The sequence below is a fragment of the Mixophyes fleayi genome, chromosome 3, assembly GCF_038048845.1.
Source record: "Mixophyes fleayi isolate aMixFle1 chromosome 3, aMixFle1.hap1, whole genome shotgun sequence".
NCBI lineage: Eukaryota > Metazoa > Chordata > Amphibia > Anura > Limnodynastidae > Mixophyes > Mixophyes fleayi.
This window is the reverse complement of record NC_134404.1, coordinates 194,003,062-194,026,479: the sequence shown is the minus strand read 5'-3', so window position 1 is coordinate 194,026,479 and position 23,418 is coordinate 194,003,062. Positions and strand designations below refer to the sequence as shown.

General features: G+C 39.7%; 1 protein-coding gene across 2 annotated transcripts in view; it reads right to left on the bottom strand.

Annotated features, from left to right (window-relative positions):
• DSE (dermatan sulfate epimerase) overlaps positions 1-14,257 on the bottom strand; it is a 33,998-nt gene extending 19,741 nt beyond the window's left edge. The window contains exon 1 of one of the 2 annotated variants that reach the window (XM_075202957.1): positions 13,918-14,257. Coding sequence is in view for 1 of the 2 variants with exons in the window: in XM_075202956.1 (XP_075059057.1) it covers positions 13,549-13,558 (10 nt within the window). In the remaining variant the exon portion in view is untranslated. Of the gene's footprint in view, positions 1-13,548; positions 13,606-13,917 lie in introns of those variants that run through there. The other variant, XM_075202956.1, reaches the window with a different exon arrangement.
• Between the last annotated feature and the right edge of the window lie 9,161 nt (positions 14,258-23,418).

The window sequence follows — 23,418 nt, the reverse complement described above, 5'->3', positions numbered from 1 at the left end:
CTGTAAAGAGGAAAGCAGAAACAGAAATAGAACACACTATCCCCAATGCAATCCCACCCCAGCTATAAGCAACCAACTGCAGAGGAAAGCAGGAGCTGTGTGTATGGTGTCTACTTTAGACTGATTTTCACAACACAAAATCAGTGAAATCAGTCAGGAAAGAGGAGTCTTACATGCTGCCCCAGGGCCCATAAGGTCAGCAGCCATCATCCTGCAGGACAGTTTGTCGAGGCTGCACCCATCTGACCCAGCTTCTGAAGAGGAGTCCCGGACTCTACAGCAGCACTGGAAGGACCACTTACCTTGCAGCTCTACGGGCATAGTCTGGTGCCGTTACAGCTGCCTGATGGTGCAGTGGCAGTGCAGGGTCCCTGGTCACTGCATCAGCAGTGAAGGGGGCCCCATGGGAAACATCCCACATCAGGAGCACACTGCATATTGGTCCAGCCAGATTGCAAAGGTAATAAAGTGTTTAGTGAGCTATATGATGCAGTCACACAGCAATGTTGGTCAAAGAGTTGTTGTCTTGTGTTAACTGTGTAAAGGGTGGTAATAGGGTAACCTAGGGAGGTTGAGAGGTTGCATCACACTTTATTTTTCTGCATGGAATGTGCTGAGAATTTAATTACAAGCCCTATGGTAAGAATCAGATCTGAAAATAGGGCTTAATTCACTAATGTTTTCTTCTACTTCCTAGGGGGTTATTCGAATATACTCCATTGTATTTCACTGAGCGTTAACGCTTCTGAATGCTGCAGGTAACACAAATTGGTGCAAAGCAAATTGAACGCTTCTCAAAAAGTGTGTGCCCAGGTCCATTAGTGTACATTATTTTTTGGACTCTGTTTCAAAGTATATTAAGAGGCTTGTAGAATGCATATTAATTGCTTGAAAATAATGAGTGTGTGTGTCAAAGGCATTAGAAATATCAATAAATATATAAACAGGGCAACTGAGATTCCATTTTAATTTCCAAATAGACACATTTATTTAATACAAAGCTGTCTTCTACTATTCCATGTGCTATAACCTTTCCCCTCTGAAGAATGTAAAGAATTCCCTGTCTTTCCTCAAGGGATTTTAGTCTGTTTTAAAAGAGACAAAAAGCAAAAGCAATGCTTAATGATTATAACACACACTATAAATAAATGCAAATCTAATCATCTTTAGAGACATGAACCCAGCAGACTAGCAAAATGTTACATTTAAATAAATATGCCTGGAGCATTTGGCCTGCTACATCAGTACAATCATCAGGTAAAGAGAGACATGTCTGGGCTGGATGCTGCAGTTAGTATACAAGGTAGAATGGAAAAAGAAAGCAAAAAGATACATTCTTAAACTCTAGATACATGTAAATACTCATATGAATAGATTGTGTCTAAACACTTGAAAAAGCAAAGTAGGGACCTCTACTTACAAAATTAGCCCTTTTAAAGTATAGCGTATAGTTTAGACTGAAAATTCACAAAAGTACACAATTAAAAACAGTGGGCCTGATTCATTAAGAATCTTAAATTAAGAAGTATCTTCTTTAAGTCTCCTGGACAAAACCATGTTACAATGCAAGGGGTGAAAAACTAGTTTTCTGTTTTGCACATAAGTTATACCGCTTTCATACTGCCGCCCCGGCAATATCCCGGGTTTTTCAAGCCGGGTTTTTGCTGGGGCTCGGAGCGTCCCAGCTCAGAAACACCATTCATACTGCACCTCGGACCCGGGAATTTCCTGGGTTGACCCCATTCATACTGCACAAGTCTGTGCCCTGGCAATTTGTGGGAGTCATCACCAGAGCAGTTTTCATTGGCTGAAAAATGGCGATGTCATTGAAAGGTGACTGTTTTTTTTTCATAGTGCAGGCATCCCGGGTCCGACCCGGGAATTACCCCTCGATAAATCCCGGGTTGAAGACCCGGGTTTTTAGACCCGGGATTTTTGACTTGTACCATTCATACTGCACCAAGACCCGGGTCGTTTGAGCTCGCCCCGGCAAAAACCCGGGATTTTGGTGCAGTATGAATGGGGTATTAAATACTGACTGTTTTGTCATGTAGCACACAAATACTCAATAGCTTATTTGTACACTGAAATTTAAAGTTGATATTTGTGTGCTACATGAAAAACAGTCAGTATTTAACTTATGTGCAAAACAGAATTCTAATTTGCACTCCTTGCATTGTAACATGGTGTTGTCCAGGAGACTGAAATAAGAAGTTTCTCAAGTTAAGATCCTTAATGAATCAGGCCCACTGTTTTTATAGATATGTAGGTTATGCATATTATTGATAATTATGTCTAAGATTCACAGGTCCTCACTAAAAAAAAGAAAGAAATATTGTTGCTATTTTCCACACAGTGAAACTGCAGTGATCTACAAGCTGGTTCTAAAATATGCTCCTAAGTGAACTCTACACTACCCTATTCTTTTTATCTTATAGATACACCACTTTACATTTATCGTCAAGGCCTCTGAATCAGTACTTAGGTTATATGATTTGAGCAATTAAGCTGTAGATTTAATTATATTTTCAACTCAGCTTTCGTTGCTTAGTTAATTTCTATTTTTCATTGTGGCATATGTATAAGGAAATGGCTAAAAGGTCATATGGATAAGATAGAACACGATTCTGATGTGGCATTGTAGAAAAGAATTGTTGGCATGCAAAGTCCTTAATATCTGTATGACAGAACTGCAGACTGCCATGTTCCTAGCATTCCCAGAGCAAGTCAGAATAATTATCGGACAGGCGGCATTTTCTAATGCCTTGTAAAAAAAAAGTAGAATTCATTTCATGCGTTTTACTAGTATTTTTAATGTGTTGAAAATAAATACTAATTGTTTACAATGTTACCATAACCAGTCAAGTTTCTACCAGTGGTCGGGTGTGTTGTGTTTACAGGCAAATGTATTGGGGAAGCCTTCAGTGAACTCCCAACACTAGTGAAGATGCTTGTAACAAACTTGTTTTTACAAACGTTAAAACAAACAAAAAAAAAAAAACACAAAGCCAGAATACCTGGCCTAAGAGTGTTCAGTACTTGAATGTAGCAAAAATACCTACGCAAATTATAAGAAATTCAGTAACCTCACTGAAAGCAGTTTAAATCAAGTATATGTGTGGTATATTTAGTGCTGTGCTCCGTTATTTTCCTAATGGAACTTATAGATCTTACAGGCACATATTTGTTTTGTGGTTTGCCTGCCCCCCAAATATATATATAGTTGTCTCCGGGAATCTTGGGGGAGGGAATTATGTAATTTCTGCAGAATCGCATCATGGAGGCTCAAAATCTGCCACTTCACCAAGAAGTATTCAGAATTCAGGAGTCTTCCGGACATTCCGGGAGAGTTGGCAAGTATGTGTTATTATTGATGTTGATTTGTAAGGCATCATTGTCCGCCAGACAGTGGGGAAACAGGGCATTCATAAAACAGATACACAAGGTAGACAAAATATAAATGCAGACATAAAAACAAAACGGTAGGAGGCTCTGCTCATGAGACTTTACATTCTAAAGAGAAAAGGGCAAGAGTGTGGCTCATAATATAGAATAAGATAATTGTGAGGGTGTACCTGTGCTAGCTATATAGGTAGGGTAAAGTAGCCTCTAATAAAGAGGTGGACTTTAAGAAAGCATTTACATTTGTTGACCCATAGGCTGCTATGCTAAACAAGTTAATGTTTTATTATTGTTCTTTTCCATGCATTTCTTTATTAATAAAAACATACTAGCTTACAAAAAGAAGTTTATATAAACCATTCTAAACAGAAGCCTAATGACTCTTGTAAAGTGAGATTCCACTGTTGAGAATGGCTACAGAAAAGATGAATACCTTCAATAAAATTAACTTACAGGTCTACAATTTCCTGCTGTGAAAGTACCTCCAGCACTTAGTAAAAATAGGTCTTAAAAAAGAAAAACTAGTTACTAATGTGCTTGATAAGAGTAATAAAAATACAACCGATGACACATTATCTAGGGTTTCACAGCTAAAGCCAATATGTCTCAGTCCTCTTCATCTATGTCCCATTTACAGCATCTCCTGAGGCTCTCTCCCCATGTCATTACCAGAATGTTCACTGTTTCCATCTCACTACAGGCCTACAACCTCAGTCTGACCCACTGCAAGCACTTGTCGGATGCCCTCCTTCAATCTATGCTAAATGACCCCAATAATTAGTATGACACAAAACATCCTTAGTCCATTTCAGGGAACAGTGCTATGAATCAACGCTGCAGAACCTGGCAGATAGTTTCTATGGGTCAGTTACAAAAGTGTAAAACTGTGAGCCCAGAGTGCAAATGCCATTGTGAGGCCTCTCTTAACAGGCAATCACACATATTTGCAGGCCAAAATGTACCCAAGTGCAAACATGGGATTTTATTCTGCAGGATGGAGATTTAAATATTAAAAAGGATTGAAAAGGCATATTTAGGGGGGTTCCCTGTTTAGAAAGGGGGCAGTGTGTATTTTTCTATTTGCAAAAGGACATATTTTACATTTCCTTGAAGGTGGCGGAAACCAGGCTTCTACATATACTCTGAATATACACCTTTGGCACATTCAAGTGACACATGGGTAAGGAAGTTTCTAGAAGCACAGTCACCAATAAAACAAAACATAAAAAAGTACCACATGTGAAAGAAAAATACTCACTTTCCCCTCACTCCCAATATTTATTTATGAGATACACGAGACAAAACCAAGAGAAAAAAAACAAAAAAAAAAACTAAAACTAAAAAGTTGAAATTAATGAAGGTGTGTATTTGCTACAGCCCCCAAAACTGGCACAAGGTTGTTCAGAATGTTTCTCTGGGGGCTGCCCCGAAAACTTGACTTGCGCCTTGTTATCCAATCAGTGACCACTTTATTAGGTACACCTGCTCATTATGCAAAAATCTAATCATCCAAACTTGTGTCAACAAATCAATGCAAATAAATGCATGCAGAAATATTAAGAGGTTCAGTTTTTGTTCAGACCAAACATAAGAATGGAGAAGAAATGTGACCTATGTAGCTTTGCCCATGGAATGATTATTGATACCAGATGGGGTGGCTTGAGTATATCAGAAACTGCTGATTTCCTGGGATTTTCACGCACAACAGTCTGCAGAGTTTACAGAAAACGGTGCCCAAAACAAAACATCCAGTGACAAGCAGTTCTGTGGGCAACTATACTTAGTTAGTGAGAGGTTAGAGGAGAATGGCCACACCGGTCCAAGCTGACAGGAAGGCGACAGTAACTTAATAACATTGCACTACAACAGTTGTATGCAGAAGAGCATCTCTGAACTCACAAGAGGTCGAAACTTGAAGTGAACGTGCTACAGCAGCAGAAGACCACACTGGGTTCCACTCCTGTCACCGAACAGGAAACTGAGGCGACAGTACGCACAGTCGCGCAAAAACTGAACGCATCTCGATTTCTGCTGCAACAGAAAGTAAGTTTAGAATTTGGTATAAACAAAATTCATCCATTGATCCATCCTACCTTGTATCAACAGTGAAGGCCAGTGGTATTTGTGGTGTAATCATGTGGGAATTGTTTTCTTGGCACGCTTTAGGCCCCTTACTAACAATTGATCATTGTTTAAAATGCCATAGCCTACCAGAGTATTGTTACTGATCATGTGCGTCCCTTCATGGCGACAGTCTACCCATCTTCAATGGCTACTTCCAGCTGGATAACTCACCATGTTGCACATCTCCTCAAGCTGGCTTCATGAATATGACAAGGAGTTCGGTGTACTCCAATGGCCCCCACAGTCACCAGATCTCAAACCAACAGAGCCCCTTTGGGATCACGTCAACATGGAATCTCTTAGGAATTGTTCCAGCACCTAGATGAAGCCAAGTCACGAAGATTTGAGGCTGTTCTGGGGGTCAAAAGGGGGGTCCTAGCCAGCACTAAAAAGGTGTACCTAATAAAATGGCTACTGACTGTACATGAGGCAGACAATTAAGCATATTTGCGCAAATTAAAGAGTTCTGCATGCTGCATATTTTGCAATTCATATACAGCCTTTTCATGCGAAAACAGCACATTGAAAAGTATGTAAAAATAAAGTACATATGACATTTAAAGTGCAAATAGCAAACAAATAGTCAAACTACTATTTATGTTGAAGATAATTTTGATCAACAAAAAAATCTTTAAGGTAGTGCAAACACTTTCATGTTAAGACTGGCAAGCAACATTTTCTTTTTCCTAGAAAGAAGGTTTCATAATCTAGAAAATCACAACCACAGATACAAGTTCAGATAAAACATACAAAGTCAATTTATACATGTTCCTTTACCACTGATTTCTCTGTTTAAAGGGGGACTCCATAAAATGTTTCCCCCTATATTTTCCTTCTCCAGGTAGTACAACCCTGCTAAGATCCTGACAGTTTGCAAGATATTCCAGCACATTATCACCCATGATCCTCTAGGCTCAAAGTTCTGCAGAGAGTTGTTGGATGGGAGGTGATTTGCTGAGAAATGCAATTCTATTACTTCAAGGGAGTGAGGGTCCAGAGACCATTTTTTTTGTGTACATTACGTGGTTCTAATCATGCACCACACATGACTCTAACATCTTGTACCAGTATAAGTAAATATTGTAAACATATATCAGTGCTGTAAATAGATTGTAAAAATCAAGATAAGACAAACTATATAACTGATAACATTTAAAGGAACCACATTCAAACCATGATAGATAGATATATATATATATATATATATATTAAACATGATATACTATACACATAAACGTATCTGTCAAAGGGTGATTGGAACAGAGCAAAGTTCTGTGGTTCTCTGTTCCCGTTATTAATGGATCATAATCTATGCTGTATAAACAGGAACTATGTGAGCTCTTGATACAGAAAGTTACAAGACTATGGGGCACATTTAACAAATGACGGTATTGCACTATCGTGCACTTACCGTGAAAATAGGTGAAGGAAGTCTGCAATTGATATTTAAGACAGCTCCGTTCGACTGTTCAATCTTCAAAACCACTAATTTTCGCGGCAGTTCGTTTTTTCTAACAGTCACCATTTAACAGAATGGTGACTGCTCCCGGCCGCAATCTAACAAGTCCCGAAAAAACATTTTTTTCGGGAACTTGTCATGTTAATGTACGCCAGCTGCAGCTGGCGTACATGAGGAAATCTAATGCTGTCAGCTCTGCTCCGGAGAGCAGAGCTGGACAGCGCATGTGTGGAGGGATCACATGATCCCTCCCTGTCACTCACAGCTCTCTCTCTGCAACGATAGTTGCAGAGACAGAGAGGGGATCTGTGTACTGGACATGCGCACTTGAAGAGTGAGGAGAAGACCCGGAGACAGCGCTTCCGAAGAGGGGGGTAAGTATGATTTTTTTTATCACCGAAACAGCAGTTTTTCGGAACTGCTGTTTCATTGCACGGCTGTACATAAATGTGAGAAGTAGTTCAATCCTTATCATTGCGATAAGGATTGAAAACTACTTTTCACTTTATGTGAATAATGATAAATGTGCCCCTAAATCATTCAGTTCCTCAAAGAAGCAAATACATTTGCATATTTTTGAATTCAAGATTTTTTAACCTCATAATTGCTTTTGTGTGCAAGAAGGTTCATTTACCAAAACGCATTATGAATGAGCTCCATTATTTTCTATAACAGAGCTTTAGAAGGCCCCCCCAACAGGAAATGCTATGTGTTTTTGGTGGATAATGTGTTACCACACAAGTCTTTGAGGGAGGTGCTTGAGTGATAATGAATCAAACAATGATTCACCAACTTCAGCAGAATAACTAATCTATTTTTCTACAGAAAAATAAAAGCGGACACAATCGCGTGCCAAGCTTTGAGAAAAAACAAAACAAAAACAAAACATGCATTCTTAGATACCACTAAATTAAGCATTTTGCAGTGCAATTCAATACAGTATTGTCAACTAAAGTCCCACCTAACTTAAAGGCAACACAAAGTTTTCTAACTTGGCGATTGCCCTAGTCAGAGCCCAGGGTCCTTCTCCACACAGCCACTGTTCCTGAAGCTCCACCAGTTCCATAATACAGAACCAGCAAATCTATTTAGTCTACCAATTTAAAACAGCAGCAAAGTGTAGGAGGAGTTGTGAGGGGGAGATTTCATCTTCTAGTTAGACCTCCCACTCAGGGCCGTCTTTCCCATTGGGCATGATGGGCAGGTGCCTGGGGACCCAGGGGGAAAGGGGGCCCCCTGCAGGTCTGCTGTAAAAAATCCTGTAAAGAAAAAAAAAAGAAACTTACATTTTGCGGTCACCTGGTGACGATCCGGCTCACTCCCTGGTCCTCTCTTCCGTGATGCGCTCGCAGTGAATGTCGGGCGTGATGACATCAACACGCCCGACATTCACTGCAAGCACAGCATGAAGGAGCACAGCGACGAAGTACAGAAGAGGATTCAACGCATCGCGATTGAAAGGTAAGTTAAGATATATATATATATATTTATTAGATATAATCCTTTTTTCTTTTTACTTCTATATTTATATATAGGGGCCTTGGGCACTGCTGTGCCCGGGGGCCCATACTGTTGTTAAGGTGGCCCTGCTCCCGCCCTCTACAGCATCACAAAGCTGGGATGGACCATTTACAATCTCTTCCCGATGCCAAATGAGTTAATCTACGGTAAACACACCTATTTACTAGCAAGTCAGCAATCAGAAGAGGTCTTTAACACCATTCAGTCAATCATGGAAAAGAAACTGCTCCTGACTGGCTGCCCAGCTAACAAATAGATGGGTTCACTGGAGATGAACTTATTTGGCATTAGAAATACCTCATGAGCAGTCCATCTGGTCAATCTTTTTCTTTTCCCCCATATGGATTACGGTATATTGGATCAAGAACATACAAAGATCAGACACCTTACCCAAGCTAAATATTGTCATGATCGGGCTAGTATTTGTTTAGTAGTGGGAATAGTCAGGGATCCAAATAACTAGAATCACTGCCCAATTATTCCACTGCAATTATTCTCCCAATAAATATATTGTTTAACATTGAAGAGCGGCTGAGTTTTCGCAGCGTTGTGAGAGGGTGAGGCAATTGACAGCGCCACAGTGGTTGATGTGATGAAGCGCTCTTGGGATATCTCTTCTGATAAATGCTTTCCTGTAATTTGGGGCAGCATAGTGGCATAGGCTAGATACACAATGAAGAACCGATTTGTGCCTACGACTGAAGGTCCGATCAGTCTGGCCAAAAACACTGGTAGGTTAATTGGCTGCTAACAAAATTAACACGTGTGTGTTTCGGAATTTAGACTAAGCTACAATGGGGCAGGGACTGATGTAAATGACAAACATTCTCTGTACAGCGCTGCGCAATTGGTGGTGCTATATAAATAAATGGTGATGATTACAGATATATCAAGTATTTATTAGGGACACATCATTTGATACCAATTTAAGGTGACAATATTATTTGTATTAATCATGTGGCACCCTTATTTAATCAATTAATTTAATAAAAGGGGGCACCATTAAATTCTTTAATAAAGGGGGCAAAATTATTTATTTTTCTCATTTAAAGAGGTAACATTATAATTTTAAATAAGGAGCCAACAATCGGTATTGTTTTCTAAAAAAAAAAAAAAATCTATTTATTTTCTTAGGGGGTGAAATACTTATAATGCATGCTGTTGTGGCACTGCAAGTATGCACTGGTGCCACAGTCCATGCTAGCACATGTGCCACAATAGCGTGCTCTATATTTTAACATTTGTACCATGGTAACCACAGGTCATTGATACCATGAGGGGCCCAATGCCACATGATTCTCTAGGTATGGAGGGACAAGAGTTTTTTTCTTTCATCCCCCCTATAGGACAGCCCGATATGTAGTAGTACTGGGCTGAAAGCTGATGTATTGGGTGCAACTCATTGTTTTCCATCCGGACTAGACATACGGCTTGGCCTACACTGCAGTAGATTGAGGCTTTTGTAAATGCAAAACATTGCATGCAGTTTGAGTTTTAAGCCTCCAAACCACCAAAAAAAAGAAAATGTGCATTTGTAAATTTCTCCCATGGCCTTTTTTGTAGCTAAAGTGTTATTCATAGAAAACATTGAAAACATTGATAAATACAATATATGATTAACCAGTTTAAAATTCATGTTCAGTGGTCAAGGATTTCTAAGGATTTTGTTTTATAATCCTTTGTACAGAAAGCACACAAGGGATCCAATTCATGAAGGCACATAAATGCCGCCTTTTGCAGAAAATCGCACTCTGCATGACCAGAAAACGCAGTAACGTCCAGTTCATCTCAAAGCGCAAAGGACCGTGATTACAGCCTATGATTTCAGGGGCAGAACGGTGAGGGTACTGGGTGTAGCAGGGCCATCTTAACATTATGGGCCCCCGGGCAAAACAGTGCACCGGGGCCTGCCTGATATATGATATATATATATATATATATATATATATATATATATATATATATCTCCATCCTTAACCTACCTTTTAATCGCCAATCCCCTTCTTTTCTTATTTCTTTAGTCCTACGTGCTGGCTGATCTCCTCCGTGCTGTGCTGGCAGTGAATGCTGGGCGTGACATCACGCCCGACATTCACTGCGAGCACCGCACGGAAGAGGAGAGCCAGATCGCCACCTGAACGGTCAGGTGACCGTGACCGCAAAAGGTAAGTGTCACGAACAGCACTCACCTGAGTCTGTGTGACGCTTATGTGACACAGGGTTAACCAAACAACAACCACCTGGTCTGTCTAAAATTATTAAATCCTTCCCTATCTATGCCACACACTAGCTTTGCGATACTAATTACCACCACCAAGGTTTTTCGGACAAGAGCTGACACTCTTATTTAGGAAGCCTTCGGTTCTCCCTAGCATTAATCTAGCACAATTTACTTTAATCAGAGTTCACATAAACCACAAGGTTTGCACAGTTTCAATTAGGTAGCGTCTGGACCAAACTGTCGCGTGAATTCGTAAGAACACAGAGACTAGAACTTATTAAGTGTAATTTAATATGGAATATACATCCACAATGCTTAAGATAAAAAGATAATAAAAGACAGACAAATATAGTGCAATTGTTTCTTATAAAATAAAAAGGATAAAACACAGAATTGATACCTCACTTAGAATCAAGTTTCTGGTGCTGGGAGAAGCAGAACAAATGAGGCCCTCTTCAATATCGAATTGACTCCCTCAGAGTGAACCAGGAGTTACATTTTCAGTACAGTTTTAAAACCAAGCTACAGGGCCCACAGCCCCCCTTCCTGTGACCTTATTCAGCTTGAATCTGTCATTACCATACAACCCTGTCTCTGCAGTCGGCATGTCTGGGGCCTCCCAAACATATGTTAGATTTCATTGTCTTGCAAGAGATATCCTCAAAGGCTTTCACATTTGCGTCCTGCCATAAATGGTATAAGGTGCTACTCTTATCTACCAGCCAGCTCTGGGTGGTTTAACATACACAAAACCCCTTGATCTAACAGCTTCTAAGAGAACCATGTCACACTAACTTATCAATGGATTCATTTGATACAACCTATTTACACTGCAGTTATGAATTATCCCTTATAAATAACTGCAAGCTCTCTATGTTCACGACAGTAAGGTTTTTTGTTTTTTTTCCCTACAGGTTTTTTTTTCCATTGCCTTGGGCCCCCTTTCCACCCTGTGCCCCCAGGCACCTGCCCATCGTGCCCAGTCGGAAAGACGGCCCTGGGTGTATGCATGTAATCAATGTACAGTAAGTGAGTGTCAAGCTCGAGCGCATGCAGCACTGTCAGATTCAAGTTTTGGCATTTCTATAGGTACGTGATTTTGAGTTGTATCACTTGCATCAGCTACAGGTCTGGTGTAAGACGAGCTATGCAAGCTAGAACATGCGTTTGCAACCAGAAGCAACTGTAAAAATGCATTTTGTACAATAAACATAACATCCTAATATATTTTCTGGAGGAAAAAGAAAATAAAAAGAAAAAACTTATTTTTAATGTTTTGTCATCAATTTAATAGTTTGTTGTTTCTTTTGTTTTGTTTTTTTTTAACTGTGCGTATTTTGTGACTTTATATGTATTGGACGTATCCTGCAGTGTATTTATTGTCTGTTAGATGACTGTGGACCTAGAACCACATTCATTAACAGACGTTTTAGATCCACTCTTTGTTGAATACAAATGTGTGTATGCAGGGCCAGATTTACTGCCACGCAACCTAGGCACCTGCCTAGGGCCCAGCGGTCCTAGGGGGGGCCCCGGCAGGTGTACTTATATACTGAGGGCCCTCAGTTTACAAGTCGCTCCTGCCGGCCCCGCCTTTCAGTATATAAGCTCCGTCCCTCCGCACCCCACTCACTCCACCCATTCTCTGCCATGTCCTCCTGGGGAAGGTGCTGCTGATAGAGAACGTGACCTCCTGCTGAGGGACAACAGTCCAGTACTACACGCAGATGAACCGGCTGCAAAGCAAGTACGGCACCCAGCAGCTGCGGGTCCTTCGGTTTCCCCTGCAACCAGTTCTGGCACAGAGTGCTGCTCCACCTGCTGTCCTACTCTTATGTGTATATTATACTATATATTATATTCTGCTGTCTTACTCTGATCTTCTGTGTATCTCCCTAATATTTTATTCTATATATTCCTCCAATATTATTCTACAGCTGGTTTACAGTTGTATATTCCCATAATATACTATAAATTAATATAGCATTCTAATACATTATATTCTATATATTCCTCCAATATTATACTATGTATTTTCTACTACACTCTTACTCTGATCTTATGTGTATATCTTTATTATTCCATTATAATATATAGTCCTCTAATATTATTCTACTACTTTCTATACGATTGTGTATTCCTCTAATATACTATATATCTATCTGATATTAGATTATATTCTATATAGTCCTCTAATACTATATTCTGCCGTCTTACTGGGATATGTATTTTGCTTCATCAACATTCCCCTATTCTATTATATTTTTAAAATTTCTGTTTTTTTAAAATGAACGCTAACAACTCCTCTATATTTCTAAAATACTAGTAGGCAGCCACATACTGTTACAAGGAAGCGATAAACGAAATAAATAAGGATTAGGTGGCAAATTCCTCTGTCACTATGCAAACTATTTGCCATTTTCAGACCAAAGTATCTTTCAAAGACGAGAAAACTAATATAGAATATACATAATAGCACTCAACTTGTGGAAATGAATAGCTCTACACTGCATGTACAGTATACATGACAGACACCAAGGGCCATAAGACTTACAGCAAATACCTTGAGGAGACTGATGAGAGTTACAGGTACGGAGAACAAGTACCAAAACTTAATGAACAGTTTAATCACAATCAAGCAGTTGTGCCCAATAAACAATACCTAGTAGGATAATGTATGTTCTTGAGCTGCTGTTGAATACAAAACTAGTGAGAATAATGCAAAATAAATTGACTACACGGGATCATAGGCGGCGCTGGCAGACAAAGAAAACCCCTATAAAAACCTACTGTTCCATAAGGACTGCGTCTGGGAACTCACCAATGTGCATCAGATATATGGGCCTCGCTCATCTCTGGTGAGAATTTGTTATTCAACAGCCTGGAATATTTGGAAGAAGTGGTACAGCTGCCCTGTGACTTATATCACTGCATTTACACGTTTCCTTCCGATTGCAACATAATCAGACCAACATTAAGGGACATGTTTGACTGTGATTTGTGGCTATACCTATATATGGTTCACAAGTACGTATGTGGGAAATCAGTACATAAAAAAAATATTACTGCTTCAAACCTTCCTAATGCCACTGTTCAAAATAAATACAAGACTGTCAGAGTTCCCTAAGATAATGACAGAATGCAGAGTTGTTTTGTTATAAAGTACAAAAAGTAACTTTTTCTGACTCACCCGGGGTCTCGAACCTAAGTCACTAGAGCAGATCCGCTGGGCAGCGGCACTGCGAGATTCTACCCAGACCGGGGCAATGTGCGCAGGGCATCCTCAGACTGGCCGTGCGCGCCTCCTGCAGGCTGAGGGTCATCCTCGGACCCTGAGCCAGCAATCAGGACCAGTCGCTGCTGCCGATGCTCCGTTGGGTGACTTGGGTCCCGATGTGCCGACCAGGAGAAGTCTTAAGATTACGAAATACTAGAATGGAGATGACTGCAAAACTACTTCCGACATCCTTGAGGAAGGAAAGGGACACAATATCGCAAATTTGTGGTGTCTGCCCCCTTTCCTCCTGTAATCAAGCATGAGCCGCGTTGGCAATGAAGCCCCACCCCAAGCAAGCATTTAACCCTAATCTGTTGGAGGGGGGAAGCAGGGGAGTCTCTACATTTTGTTATATGCTTTGCAACGTCAGCAGTAGCAGAAGAAGCTCTTACAGTCTGCTCCCCTAAGTTTCCGTTAGAAAAATGGAAACGCAGAACAGGTCATAACCACTGGACTTCACTGATAGTGTCATAGTAAACAACATTTTCTGGCACCACTGACATCAAGGTCATTAAAAATAGCAAAGGAATTCAATGAACACAACAACCTGAAAAAAAAGCACTGTACACGGAATGCCTGGTCAATTAACACCTATTTCTTTCCAAGACAGGCCTCACTGTCTGGTGTGAATGTACCTTGTTTTGTGTCAACACATTTACCACTTGTACAAATCATGGTATGCAGATACTATTCCACTAAGCTATGGATATATATATATATATATATATATATGTATTATTTTTTGTTTCTAAAACACGAAATTCCACAACATTGTACATTAAGGGGTCTATTGATGACCCACTGCAAAAATGTTCACAAAATTGACAGTATATTAAAATATGCATAAACCACGAGGAAACAGACAATTCTGTATGGTTTAAAGCTTTATAAATATTCCCCTAAAAGTGGTAACACAAAAGTAGATTGATACAAATAATATAGTTCACACAAAGTGAAGGCGAGAGCCCTGCAGCTAAATTTTCTGTGCAGCATATATACAATGATAGATTTAGTCAAGATCTGGCCAACCAATAGGATCATAAGTGCCTTGGTGCATTGTGAGCAGCCTATTACTGCATCAGTACACAAGTGCTATCTTCTAAATTAAAATCTGATCAATCACAACCAGTTTTCAACCAGAAAAATTGTATCTAATCCACCAGTCGCCAGTAGTAGCTTCAGCATGAATAAAGATTTTATTTGAAGTGCCACACAAAGATACAAACTTTGTATTTTGCACTTTAACAATGTATAGGTGATATGAACAAAATATGTTGTACTGGTTACAAAAACATAAACACATTGTACAAATTTGAAAGAATTATGTTGTATGTGGTTTGTTTATTGCCATTATGGTGTATAACTATGTGTTATTGTATTTACCTACCCTACACTTTACTATAAAACCTCTGCCCAAATACGCATTTTGTTAACAGAGAACAGGCACTATATTTTGGTTTGTGTGGTTTTTCTCTTTCTGGTTCAGACCACATAAGTACAGTCCATGGACTGTATGAAGCAAAAAGTTAGTTAACCTTTGAAAAGTGTTTGGACACCCTGATGACAGTACACCACCCAATTACTGAGGTTGGGATCATTTATTTAGTGCTGGCATTTAGCAAACAGGACAGAAATAAATACTTGTAATGAGCTTATGTTATATTTATAGCTGATTATAGGACAAATTTAGCATAACTTCATTGAGTTACCTCACAGCACTGTACATAGTATACAGCATGTGCTATTTTTTTCCTCAAAACTAAACAGAGCAGCACATTTTTGTCAGCAGAACTCTGGCAATAACTTAATGTATAAAAAGACATACACATTAAAACAGTAAAGGAAAAGTAGGGTTTGTTGAATATATATATATATATATATATATATATATATATATATATATATTTATAATGGTGAGATGGTGACGTCTACTGGCCTCATACGCTGTGATATTGGCAGCCATTCCTAGCATGGGGCTTTAAAATGACTGTGAGGACCAATAAGATTTCAATAGAAATTGATTGGATCATTACTGGGCCCGTTGGCAATCATGTTCCACCTGAATTTACCATCCAGTGCAGTCATCTTCTGACTGCAGAAGAGTACATCTGTGTACATATATGGCCTAATTGGGCATTGATCGTTTCATTTAGCAACTTGATGAGAAAACAGTGTCATTTCCCCAAAATGTTCATTCGTTAACAAGAAATGTAGCCAAGGTCATTATAAACTGTTGTGGAATACAAATGGTAACACAGGTTGCTTTACAAAGGTATAACTGCACAGTACAGGTAACAGTCTTTTCACATTTGTTTCTGCCCAACCCTTAAAAGAAGTAAAATTACAGCTGCACTAAAGGTGAAAATCCCAGGGGTTGTGTTATTATGAAGTTGCAGAATGGGGAAGGCTGCTCTGCTGTTCTTTTCTCCAGTTACACTAGTTGCGAGCTGTGCATTAGCTTAGTAGCTGTGCGACCAATCCCAAAGTTGCTACTCAGTGCTGTTTTCTGATCAGAAAAAGGTTTATAAATTATTTTAAACTAAAAGAAAATATATATATTTTAACTTTTTTTTATAAATACATTTCTGAAGCTGAATTAATCATGCATTTTCATTTTGAAAACCATGAATTAATAAATCTTCTATATTGTTCTTTACTACATTATAGACAAGATTTGTACAGCTGTAAACCAGTTGTAATTGAACCAGACATATCACAGGCATACAGGGGTACATACTGATGTGCCACAATGGTGCAGAAAGATCAAGTTTGACAGTGTTAGTAGTTAATGCTAATGAGGTATTAGCCTGTTTGTAAATGTTATAATAATGTAATGAATTGTCACGTACACAAGACTGAATGTTGTCTTGAGAATTAGTAAATGTGGAAGTTGCATTTCTGATACAAGATGTAATTAAATGCAAACAGATAAAAAAAATACAAATTAAAAACTAACATCTGTTGTCACCTTTAAAAATCAAATGTAATTCTTCTTTCTTGTAGTACACCAAATGAAAATGTGAATTAAAGTAACGCAAACAGGCAGCCGTGACTTCATGCAATATAGCCGCTAATGCTAATAATTTAAGTACTATGAGCTCAGCGGAGGTGGCAAACCACAGATGATGTCTGCCAATCAGAAGCAGCTACAGTGCTGCAGATAGTCATAATCATTGTATATCATTGCACCTGACTTCCAGCACCCACAAGAGATATACCACTTAAAGGAAAATCTGCTAAAGCACTCGCATCCAATTGTGTCGCAATTAGTGAACATGCCCTTACTGTACTCAGTACAAATAGTCAATCATACATTAGAACTTTAAAGATATGGATTTATGACTGTCTTTCATGGCAGGAAAAATATCTGCACCCCTCCCTTTTCTCATTGTAAAGCTACCCGATCAGCCAATACACGGTTTAGAAAGGAAGGGGACATACAGAGGAAGGTCGTACCTGAGATACTAAGATTAAGGGCCCAGATACCAATGATGTTGGAAATCACATTATGGCATAGGGAGGGGGGTTCCAAAGGATTTTTTTTTTATTTACCTTCTGGTGAAGTTATACTCTCATTGTTGGGAGAAGACTTTGCTCTCAGATTTAAAGCATAGGGAGGGGGCTTAGGAGAAGTTGTCTAAGGAGGTGTCTTTAGGACATATGGTCAGTCCCCTATCAGATTGCTCCCCATAGATCCCATCCGCGTTCATCTACAGGGCTGCTTGTTTGAGGAGCTGCCTCCCCATCGGCTGTGCCATGTCCTAGCAAAACTTTGAAACATTTAGTTCATTTTAAAGTGGTTGATTAGGTTTAAATCTAGCATCAGGATAGTTTGGACATTGGAATCTTTGTTGGTCCTGCAAAATGTCCTGTCTACAGGGACACCCTCACATGTATTCAGGCCTTTCCAAACAAGTTTTGTATTGTCCTAGTATCAGCCAAACTAGATGGCCCCACATCTTTTTTTTTTTTTTTTTTTAACAGTTTTTGGCATGGAGGTTGTCACAACACAGATGGATGTTCCGTCTCATGTAGTAGTCGTTACGGGTATTGTTTTCCTAAAAAGTCTAACAGCCATTGTATGATGCCAGGTTGAGGGATCTCACTTTTACTCTTGTTATGTGCGTATTGTCGCTAACCAATAACGATTGTCGAACCTCGATTTGTGTTTCCAACGCACAAAGATTTATTCGCAAATAGTAGAATAATATGCTCAAGCGAAGTGATAATAAATACAGCCGTTACTTATCGCAGGCGCTCTGGATCCAGTGCAGTCATTCAATCCTGAAGTCTGGGGACAAGATGTCTGAACACTAGATGTGAAGCTGCTGCTTATATACACACAGAAATACAGTAATACAATGAAGGTGATATAGCTTGCATCTATTGGTCCAGGTCTCAGGAAGGTCCAAGGGGTTGTCAATCATTGGCTAGTTCATCCTAAGGAATCCAAAGGAAGGGGTCACCTCTCCAGTTGGTATGCTCGGCTCTTCCCGCCAAGATTCCTTAGTCTTAAGTAGTTCATAATTCCCTATCATTCATAACTTGTGTATTCACTCTGCGATTCCCTCGCAGAGTGAACCAAACAGTAGGATATGTAAAGAGGTTTATTATGATACCACTCATGATATGATTCCTTCAACCTGTTCCGTGTATTTCACCAATATGCATGTAACTCTAATATAACATATAAATACTACTATATTTCGACATAACTGACTATGTGTTGCAACTACCATTAATGTGTACTATTTTATAAGTATGCGTGTTTGTGCGAATGTATGGTAAAAGACCAATTACTGTTGCTGCCACGTGTAGTGGATGCGTACGCCCTTTCACGCCGTAGCGTGCCCTTGTACGTCGTAGCGTACCGTACGCATCTTTTCAGACAAAGACAACCAAGTTTGCTAGACTTTAATTGAAATGACTTTATCCAATTTGCTGACTTCGACACTCTGGACTGCAAACAGATAATTACTGAAGTCAGTGTTTGTAGGAAGAATTATTTCTTGCTGGTGTTTTGGTCAATTTTGTTCTGTACAGCCTTCACCTTGCTCGTAGGTCATTTAGTGGATTAATTTGTGAATAAAATTAGGGTCCCGAGTTTTCTGTGGAATGTTTTTCTGGGTTTCAGTTTTTATGCTGTAGTGTAATATTGTAATCTACAAGCTAGTCACTGTTTCCAAAGTGTATTGAGCTGGGAAATAACCTGCATGACGGCTCCACAGATGGAACTTGGGCATTCTTACAGACCAAACTGTACTCACTTGGTTTCAAGAGAGGTGTTGGGCTCACATTGACCTTGAGGATCACCAACGTTTCCAGATATGTCCAATGTCCGAATATGTTGTTTTATGATGGAGAAAATTACTTCTATTATGCGCATGTCAGGGAAATTTGTAGAGATGGTCCACCCTTGATATTCAGCTCCTTGAATGCTGCATAATGTGTGGTTCAAGAAAATACCCGCTTGGAGATAGTCTAGTAAACCTAGGCCGGATTAACATAGGGGCTGCTGGAGCTGCAGCTCCAGGCCCCCCTTCAGATATACACACATTTTGAAGCATTACAAATCCTCTTAATGCGGTTTTCTTTCATTAATTTTATTTTGGCCAGCCCCAACATTTTTCAGTTTACTGGTGACTGGTCCAGAAACCTTATTACATATGCTGCATGTCCCTTCCTGCTCCTCACTCCCATCCCCAACACAAGCAGAGGACAGGAGAGACTGATGAAGGTACAGAGCATGGAGATTAAAGGACGGCTTGCTCAGCTTTAATGTATGCGGTGCTGGTCACATTTACCATCTGCCCTAATCATGTCGGAGGAGGACAGCAGTTATTGGAGGCAAGTGCTGCAGTGACCGATAACAGGAAGCAACGTTACTCAGCTATGAACAGTGTACTAAAGTGCAGAGTAAGATATTCGTTTCCCTTCTAGACTACTCATGTCATTAATCAGCTTATCACACTCTAGTGTTTCTGAATGTATTATAGTAGGATTACACACTTAAACGTTCTAATACAATGCCTGCTCTATATTGGTTTGGACCAGCTAACATCTGCAAGTCAGCATGAAAGTAACTTTTACTTGGCTGTATATTTAAGAAATCTGTGATTTGCATGATTATTACTAAAGGTATGCCAACATTTGTACATTTTCACTTCCATACCTCCCAACTGCCCAGATTTCAGCGGGACAGTCCCAAATTTAGGGCTCTGTCCCACACTTGGACATGTTTGTCCCGCAGGTGGATATGTTAGGGGAAGGCAGTTATCCAATGGACAGCCTATGGGCTTTACAGCACTAGGCAGCTCTCTGGGGCATGGTCATGCCCCAACGTGATGTGGTCATGCTCCATCGAGGCGTAGCTGCACAGCCTTATCCCACTGCCGGGGACTTGCATATTGGGAGGTATGCACTTCCCAGTTATGTTTGTATTATCAGCTATCAGGAAGTTGTTTTTTTCTTAGTCCTTGATCTGTCTCCTACTGAAATAAGTCTTGTAGTGTTTAGTGATGAAACGTTTTTAGTAGTATTCATTTTTACTTTAATGCATTTTATAGTATGATCAGCATGTAAATGTCTTACATCATTTATTCTGCTCACTGACCTCCAGATATAGTAGTAGGGCACTTCAGTTGTTCAATGCAATTGCTGTCACCAGCCTTCAAAAAAATATACAACCATATCTGGGGTTGGTGGTAGCATTGCTGTAGCGTGGATTGCTGGTACTGGCATTACTGCATTCCGGATGGTTGGTGGTGGCATTGTTGTAGTGTTGGGTTGGTACAGCCGATTGCTGTAATGTGCACTATTCTAGCACTTAGAAGGATTTAATTATACTTCTTTCATACTCTGACATTGGCCAATCACATGGCTCCCTTTCTTGCAGGGTAGGGCAGGAGGGGCGCTATGTGACAAACATCTGTTGATTATTGCAGCCACTATTTTTTATTTTTTTTGCTTTAAATTTGAACCCCCCCCCAAATCTACAAATCCTGCATTTGCCCCTGATGACAGTAGGATTCTGAGCTTTAAACAATTCATCACCAGCAATTTCCAAGTGTCCACATATACTGTTACTTTCGGTTGATAATGGTGTAAATTTGTACCATTTATGAATGGCAACGGGATATCACTTTGCAGTTTATTGTTGTCGATGAGCAGTGTCACTGTGCCGTTTATGTTTGGCAATGAAGGTACAATAAGACTGGCGGTGGCCTCTGTGTGCAATATTTGACTGGCAATGGGGATATCTGTGCGCAATATATCACTCTCTATGGGAGAATTTCTATGCAATATATGACTAGAAATAGGTATAGCTTTGTGTGTATATGACTGGCAGTGGAGGTATCTCTGCAGTGTGGCTAGCAATTGCGGTATAACTCTGCAAAGTATGGATAGCAACAGGGTATCACTATGTAAAGCATGGCTTACAATGAGATATGCCCTCTGCACTTTTAATTAGATAAATCCTGGCATTGTTAGCTAACAAATATAGCTATAGTCCATGACTAGGAATACAAAAATTAGCCCTGGTATATAGCCATATGCCTGGTTTAGAAATATGATGAATGATCCTATATTTACTTTCTGCATAGGGCAAAACTTGCTGGGTACAATGAAGATGAACATTTGCTGTTAAGAACAATAGCAGTGACTTTCTGTAGAGGGAACATTGACCACCAGAATGTGTGATTCTAAAATTGTATACGAATCACCAGATGATGGAACTAAGTCTAGTATACTGTTAACCAGATGGTGGAGTCTGCATGGTGTCGTGGTCACAAGCTAATGGGGCTTTACCTAGTAAAGTGATCAACAGTTGAGCGAGTTACATTCTATACTGTTCTGGTAGCCCAATGTGGCATTTAATTGTAACTCTTTGAAACAGCAGTTTGTCATTTATTTTATTTGGTATGGGGAAATACACTCCCACATACAGAAAGCTACACTCATTGATGCATCACATGATAGGGCTGTGATCATTTTCAGCTCCAGGCCCACTAAGCCCTTAATCCAACATTGCCCAGGGCCAGGTGTTAAACTACAAAACCCAGCATGCTCTTCTAGCAAAGCATGCTGGGGTTTGTAGTGCCACAACAAATGGAGAGCCACATGTGGGGTTATCAACCCATGTCTTAGGAGAATTGATAAAAAGTGGTTGAATTACATGGTGATCAGAAGGTATTAATATTATGTGGTATGTTTTTTGGGCACAGCGTCTGTGACCGAATGATAGGGAGTTTTCCGGGACTTCACTCCCCTAAAAGTGTTGCTCTTTAGAGGCTGTGGCCCTTTTCTCTCACCATGACTTATGTAGTTATTGCCCACATCTCCCAGTAATTCTGAAGTATTCCGGGAGAGTAGGCAAGTATGAAAAGCAGACCCCATTCTGGTGGTAAGAGTGTAAATCCTACCCCATTCTGATGACAGGTGATTCAGAGGTCTTGGAAATATAGATTATATAAATAAATACTTTAATTCTCTGCATGTACAAAATAGAGTGCAAGAGGAAGTTGCACACATAAACATGGACACTCTGCACTCACCAAATACACAAATACTGTTCTAACTACTTTTATACGTTAAAAACAGGAAAAGTTAGTTCCACATATTACAATACATGTTAAGCTGACCAACTCACGCCAAACTCTTCTCATTCTGGCTGGTCCTAACATTATCAAATGCTATTTTTTTTTTTCTTATTTGTGCTAAAGACTTACCTGCACACAACTTTCAAAGACAAGTCCTTCCCAAACTCCAGCAGTCATAGGATACCTGGGACTCACCTGACACAAGTTGGAATTAATGTAAAAAAACAGGGTGCAAGAGATTTGGAACTTACATTATATAACCAAAAAAAAAACAAAAACCGACATTAATCCTCTGCACTTTCCATGTACAAACTGGGATGCAGGAGAAGGCTGCCCAAATTGTTTAAACAAAAAAACATGGATACTTTGCACTCACCGAATACACAATTAATGCTGTCCTAACAATTTTTCTATATTAAAAACAGGGAATGTTCGATCCACATATTGCAATGTATGTTAAGCTGAGCAACTCACACCAAAGTCTTTTCATGCTGGCCAGTCCATATGATCAAATACTATGCTTTTTTCTTTTATCTGGGCTTAAGGCTTACCTGCACACAGCTGTGAAAGACAAGTCATTCCCAAGCACTAGCAGCCATAGGACACCTGGGACTCACCTGACACAAGTTGGAATTAATTAATATGAAAAACAGGGTGCAAGAGAGTGGAGCACTTATATTGTATAAACATAAAGGACATTAATCCTCTGCACTCTCTATGTACAAACTGGGATGCAGTAGGGGCTGCCCAAATTGTATAAACAAAAAACATAGAGACTCTGCACTCACCAAATATTCAATTAATACTGTTGTAA